The 7,279-nt window shown below is 46.1% G+C and overlaps 1 protein-coding gene across 1 annotated transcript in view; it reads right to left on the bottom strand.

The window, feature by feature from the left end:
- Positions 1 to 1,220: 1,220 nt before the first annotated feature.
- BCOR (BCL6 corepressor) overlaps positions 1,221 to 7,279 on the bottom strand; it is a 31,081-nt gene continuing 25,022 nt past the window's right edge. Inside the window, 4 exon segments of the mRNA XM_032449280.1 lie at positions 1,221 to 2,375; positions 3,295 to 3,445; positions 3,654 to 3,731; positions 4,426 to 4,571. Of these exon segments, the coding sequence (XP_032305171.1) occupies positions 2,081 to 2,375; positions 3,295 to 3,445; positions 3,654 to 3,731; positions 4,426 to 4,571 (670 nt within the window). The 3' untranslated portion in view covers positions 1,221 to 2,080.

Genomic DNA, 7,279 nt, shown 5'->3' with positions numbered 1-7,279 from the left:
CCAGGATTTAGCACAGAAATGAAGGGAGAAGCCAGCTTCAAGCTGCTTCTGGGGGTGAGTCTGGCTGCTGGCATCAGATCTGATACTATTTCCATTCTGCTCCTGTGATCCTGAAAACCAAAAGCCACACTGAGCTTCCAGTGGGTTCTGGGCTCAGCCTTTGGGGGACTGCTCCACAGAGAGAATAATGCAGGTTATTTAGCCCAAAGGGGATGCTTCCCAGCAGAGCCCAGCCCTCTGGGTGAGGTAAGGAGGAGGAGTTCACACCCTGAGGCCCGTGTACCCCGTGAAGCCTCCCTGCAATGCCCGCAGGCCTGACCTAGTCTCCTCTGCTCTCCCAAGCACGCCGCCATTACAAAAAAGCACACCCCGAGGATAAAATGGTCACGTTACATCAAGGGACCGCACCGCGGTCAGGTGTCCCTGCCACCACCCTATTTTTAGCGTGCAGGCGTGCCTGCATGACAGCAGCGTGCGGCTGTTACTGTATTTGAGCACGGGGCCGAGTGCCAGCATGGAGGAGGCCCAACTGTACTGGGCATGGGGAGTACACAGGGCTGACTGAGGGGAGATGCTTGGGAGCACATCTCAGGATCCCTAGGAGGCAGCCAAAAGACTCAACATTCCCGTATCCTGCTAGCCTACAGGGTAGGGAGGAAGAGAGGTGCCTACTGTGCCCACCCGAAGCACTGCAAGGCCTGTCTGAGCCCTGCAAGCCCAGCTTCTTCATTGCCGATTCCTGTGCTATATGACGGTGAGCTTCTGTTCCCTGAAAAATTCTCCCTTTGGTTACCCCAAAGTGTGCTCACAGCCTTAATGCTTTGTATTAAAACTAAATGATTTACCCTTGTACTATTTTCCTCCCCTCTGCAGACACCACTGAAAAGAAAATTCAGTCAATTCAACTTAAAAAGATGACAAAGAAGGAAAAATAATTGAACCTATTCACAATTCTTTAACTAAAAGGCAATGCAGAAAGTATTGTGAACACTGCTTTTAAGCCTCTGTCCCATAAAGGGCTCCCAATGTTTTCTCGTAACCTTGAATTTAGAAAGTCAATGTAGATTCTACCTCAGATTTCACGAACCGCTCTCGAGCACCTGTGCCAGCTCAGCTCTGCTCTGCAGGAAATGCACGCAGAGCCTCCTTTCATAAACATTAGTAAGTCAGAGCTCATTTCACAATCACGCACAGAATTAATGGGGAGTCGCTTTAGCATCTTCATTTCTCAACAGTTTTATTGCCTTTAAGAAAATTTTTGTAAAATATAAATACAAAGGCAGGAGATTTACTTACAAAGTTAAAACACAGATCTCAAACATAAACACACAATTCAGAAAATTTAGTTTATGTACAGTTTCAAGCAACTTCAACATATGTTAGTTTTTCAATATTTTACAAGGTACAGAAAAAATAGTTCAAAGTCTTCTTTAAATAAAGAGCATAAAATGTTTAAACATATAAACAATCCGGTTTGATGTGTGAAAACTAAATTTCACAGCTTTTAAATTAGGATATAAAAGTTCTTACAATTAGTTGATGCGTATGGATATGGTTTAATTTATATTACAAACTATTGAATTATATTCAATAGTGCTTACCTGGCCAAAGCAGGTAATTCTGTAAACAAAAAACAAAACAAAACAAAACAAAACAAAATCAATATCACCAAGTGCCTTACCGAATCCTATCTCCCAAACAAGCCACACGACTTTGATCACATCACCTATAAAAAGTATGTTCTGTGTAATCAGTGCTTCGTATGAAACAAAGTCAATGTGTGGGTGTGTTCTCTAAAAAAAGAAAACCAATAAACCAAAAAAATGTTCCAAGTAATAACAAACTTATCCCAAAGCCTGTGTGCATTTAAAGAAACATTATATAACAATTCTGTAAAAACTGACTGAAGTTAAAAAAAAATTCTTCCAAAATCCATCCAACTGGAATTCAGATCTCTTATATAAAGGAAAGATATTTTCATATTTAATAGTGTCCTTTCTTTACAGAAACAATTGCATTTGAACACATATACATAAAGAAGTAACTGTATATAGCACTGTACATTAAACGGCCTGTTGGTTCACCAAAGGATGTCGAAGGGAGGGTCCTCGTGTGGATGCAACCAATGAAGCGAGGAGCCCAGCAAAGTCTTGAGTTCGCTTGTAAACTCTACCAAGTCCAACAGCTCTTTGCTTTCTGGGTTAAACGCTTCAAGGTCCGTAGCGCAAGCGAACAACTGGCTGAGAGAAGTCTGTTTATAAAACTCTGCCTCTGTGATGGTGACGACTTCCAGATTGGGGAAGTTGCAGCGGAAAATGCGTGATGACATTTTTAGCCTCTTTACCACGTCCGAGAGCAAGAGCCAGTTTCGTGGCCTGTGGAGGCAAAGGAGAAAAAGGTTCAAACAACTGACGTGAAGCTACTCAACCCTCCACCGCCCCACTGCTGTGTGATGGAGCCCTGCCCTCCCCACACAAACAAACCACCCCCTCCAAGCCAAGAGCTTTGCCCTGGGGCTCACACACCGTGGATGCAGGTGCCGGAGCCTGCAAACCCAAGGCTTGCATGCACGTGCACCAGCAGTCATACCAACGTCTCAAACTTTCACCAGCCTGAGCCTGGCAGCAGAGGATGGCCAACAGTTAGAACATGAGTTTCAGCATCTCTGACTTCCAGAGATGTTGATACCGAATACAAGCCATTGGAGGGTTATTTTTCAGATTAACAAGACAATTCTTTCATTTAGTCTTCCTACTTTTCTGCTCAGAAAACTTGAGTTACATAAATCACCCAAGTAATGAGAACATGCTAAAACCTGCCCTCCTGCGTGATTAGTATTTAGAACTACTTTTCCCACAGCTGTCATCAAAATGGTGCAAATGACAAATGGTAGCTGTTTACTAAGCTCATTTATATCTTGAATATAAGAGAGAATAAAAATTTCCAGGTCTTTGCTTCTTATTATTATCACAGTATCTTCTGTAAGGTGTTCGTCTGACCTCATTCAGAGTTTAAACAAGTTCTGCTGCAGCACCTGAAACAGCAGTAAATGCTGTCATGTTGACAATCCCAAAAGCATGTCTGCTCAGCAAAGCAGGAAGGCCCACTAAATAAGAACTCTTTACAGACATCAACGCCAATTTAAAGCACTAGGTGCTTCCATTTGGAGATATTACACCAAGGTGTCTAGATGAAACAAGGGGTGGGACGTTTGTGTTCAAATGTCATTCATTCTGCTATGCAGCAGAGATGAGCTGCCACCATCCCAAGCCCAAAACTTGCATGTGTTCTTACCCCTGTGAGAGACACACTTGTATGTTGTAACACGGCAAGGGAGGCTCATCTGAAAATTCAAACTCAAACACATCGCTAAAGCCATCTTCATCTTCCTCGCCTGGGCCAGGAGGGTTTGCCAAGACATCAAATCCAGATTCGTCTTTTGGATCTAAATAAAATTGAATAAAGAGACCAAGTTAACACTTAAGAAACCACTTTGGGTCTTGCTTCCAATCCAAGAATGTGATCTGTGAAAAAAATTGGTTTGCTTCCTTCCTAACTTCCTCTGCCACAAAAACAAGCCAGCCTCCACCCCCACCTGCTGCATGCTTTGGAAGTCTCCACATATAAAGAGATAAAGGGTAACATTTGCTTACCACACACAGAGCTTCCATAGAAATCCCAGTACAAACCAGGGTCGTCAACACTTCGACCTTGCAGGTCAGTTAAATACTCTGGAGAGGAAAAAACAACAACAAAAACATACTGATGAGAACAAAAAGCTGGCAAGTTCAGCAGACTGCGTGTCATATGGCGTCCCACCATGCATACTTCAAGCCTTCCACCAGAACAAACACAACGTATTCATGATGCACACACTATGGAAGACATCATGCATATGCCATCCTCAAAATATGCCTGGAATTCACTTCTCCCTGCACCCTTTCTCCCATCACATAAAACTATTGCCACATATTACCACATGACAACACATAACCACCCTGGGTCTGATGAGGATGGACCTGACCTCAAGTTGCAGTAACTGACAGTGAGCTTTTATTTCTGTGAGATGTGGGATTTGCCACGCTTTTTGGCCTGCAGTTACTCTGGGCATTGACATGGGGGCAAAGCAGTGGCCATAAAGAAACTGATGGAAAAGGCTTTTCCCTACAGCTGTGTTTAGGAGATGGAAGTATGCTACACAGACATAACTTGTGAGATTTTAACCTTGAGTTGGTGAAAAAACACTGGGATTTAAGACAGCGAGAAGTCTACAGTACTGGTGTACTGATACATTTATGTGTTCTCTGTGCTGATAAATGGGTGAGTGCTTAAACTCATTGACTGTGAATACTGGAAACACTTCTAGAGGTGAGGTTAGGGAAAACAAGTGTCTTTAGCCAAAATCTGCACCCAGGAGCCACCCACCTGTGAGGAAGGTCTCCATCAGCTCGCTGTGGGTCATCTTCACAATGGTCCTCCCCGAGTACGTTGCAAGCGTTGGGTCAGCACCATAAGACAGTAACAGGCGGACAATTTCTAAGTGATCATTTTCTACCGCATCATGGATAGGTCTAAGGGAGAAGGAAAAAAAAAACAAGATTGCAGCGTTACACTTTGACTCGAGAATTATGCAAATGCATTTGAAATGAAACTTCTGACTTCAGACCAAAGTTATTTATAGCAAATAACACTATTAATACAGCTGTCAATCGTCTCATTGTCAGTTTCACTCGCACAGCGCTCCTTCCCCTCTCGGTTTTTCACAGTCACACTGCTTGGGGCAGGCATTTCTGTTGCAGCTATTCATGGCCTTATGCATTTTGAGGGCCGGTACAATAATTACAGCCCTGTAACAGAAAGCGGGAGTTTGCACGATGCCTCACAAACATCGTTTTGCTGCAAGTCACTCTGCCGCTCCAAATTTCTGCCCATTTAGCAGCGTGCTGCGCAGCAAAGGCCCATTCAGCCTGCCTTTAAAATTTATTATACGTAACAGGGAGCAGTCTGGAAGCAGAACCTATCGCCCCCTGACTAATGAAGACGTGCTAAACCCCATCGTTTCCCAGGACAGCGAGGAGCAGGGAACGCTCCAGGGGTGAGCAGCCACAGCAACTGCACTCCTCTCCTTCCCTTCAGGCTGCTGAGCAGAAACGCGGCTGCCCCTGGCAGATCACAAAGTCTAGAGAGAGAAGGACGGCTGCAGCCAGCGCTGCGTGCTGCCTGCCTGCAAAACTTGCCAAGCCACATCGCAAGGAAACCTCATCTGGAAGTGGAGCGAGCGAAGCCCTCGGCTTTATGTGCCAAGTGGTGTTGGCTGCTCACCAGGGCCAAGCCCCCCACCACACGCAGCAGCATCCCTGCTACGTGAGCACTGCGTTGGTGTGGGCTGGTGGCCAGCAGTGAGCAGGGAGCAGCAGCTGTAGGAAACGGTGAGGGGCCGGGACACAGAAGGGGCAGAAGGGGACAGCCGCTGCCTTCACATCTATTGTGGAGTGGGGCTGGTGGGAGGGAGCTTTGAGATGCATCTCGCAAAGGAATGTGTTCCAGGTGTGCTTATTCCAAGTGCTTTCCAGCAGGCTGTGATGTAGGATGATTAACACTGGGGACACAAAGCACTCACGCTTGCTCGCATCTCACTGGAAAGCTGTGCACAGTTCTGCCGTTAACATGCACAGCTACACTGACATTAAGAAGTGATCACAGAGAGTGCGGAGCTCGTTCCTTGTGGAGAGAGGGCTCACCCCATGCCAAGGGTCAGAGCACCCCTCATCAATCTCTAACTCAAACAACATGATGCCCTGAGAAAGATGGAGCTGCATCACTTTGCACCCCAGGCAGCCTCCCCTCAACACTCAGTGCATGTGCAGCAGCAATGCTCCCCCACACCAAAACACTACCATCCCCATCGGGCACGGAGCATCCCATGCCAAAAGCCTGGCAGGGCACCGGGAAGGGTCCACGCAATGTTCCAACACCAAGTACATTTCTATCCCCTACTTGCTCACGTTACTGCAGTTTTTAATGGCAAACCGTTTTCCATTTTATTTCAGAATTAGGATTTTCTGGTTTCATTGGGAGTGGGGGAAGGACTGTGGGTTTATTGGTTTGTGGGTTTTCTTGTTTGTTGTTTCTTCTTTTTTTGTGTGTGTGCGTGTTGTTGTTTTAAACTGACTTACCTAAGCGGCTTTAGAAGCAGTAATGAATTCAAGATGATTGCTTTAACTTATTAAAAACAGCATCTCAATCGCTGCCCGGTGTTTCCATCAATTTAACAACACCCGGCCAAGTTTATTAAAGAAGAAAATCCCAGGTCGGAGCCTCTCTCCCCTCTGTAACAGCTCAGCAGGGTGCTGCAGCAGGGCATCAGTGGGGCAGGCAGCGGGATGGGGCAGCCCCATCTCCGCCGCCCACAGAGCACGTGGGCATAAGAGGAAATTTTCTGAAGGCCATGAGAAGGAAAGGCACATCAAGGTTATGTGGAAGGAGGAAGAATGATAAACAGAAGGAAGCAAAGGAAGGAAATCAAATGTTGGCAGGGAGGAAAAAAGGAGAGGCTCCTGCAGATGAGGCAGTGAAGGGGCACTGACAGGATCCTTTATGGCTAGAACAGCTTTTTGGCAGGCTCACCAGTGGGACCATGTGAAGGATACCCACACTTGCCTCTCACTTCAGGACAGCAGAAGGAAGGAACGTTTTTCCATCTTGACAGAGCACACCACCCTATTTGTAGGATGCAGGAGTGAGTGCTGGAGCTATCAGCTTTCTGACATGAGAAAAACATCCCTGTGAGTTCTCTCCCACACTCCTTTGCCCATATAATCTTTTCTGCCCTGAGCACTGAGGAAATAAACACTCTCTACCCCTCATGGTACTGTTAACAGCACTACAGCTTGTTTTTAAAACATCCCCTTCAAAGGGGCCTCAGAAGGGTTTGGGGACATTCAAGAGCAGCGACATCCTACAGCAGACACGCATCTCAGCCGCTCTAGTGTACCATCTAACCCTTACTACTATTTTTACTGCTCCTCGAGTCAGGAAAACATTTCATTGGGGGTTTATCATTCCACCACCAAAATTATAAACTATTTAGACCAGCCGGGGTTTGCTCTCAGCCTTACAGGCACCATCTAGATTTCCTCGTTGCAGCAAGAGGCCTCGTTACTCCTACCAGCACCAACCAGAGGGCATGGGGAGAGCCACCTCAGCACACTGTCTGCTGACAGCAGCTCAGCATCCCCCAGCATGCAGTTAAGGAAATGGAGGGAAAACACAGCAGCCT

Source organism: Coturnix japonica, chromosome 1 (genome assembly GCF_001577835.2).
Source record: "Coturnix japonica isolate 7356 chromosome 1, Coturnix japonica 2.1, whole genome shotgun sequence".
Taxonomy (NCBI): Eukaryota; Metazoa; Chordata; class Aves; order Galliformes; family Phasianidae; genus Coturnix; species Coturnix japonica.
This window is presented reverse-complemented; position numbering and strand designations above follow the sequence as displayed.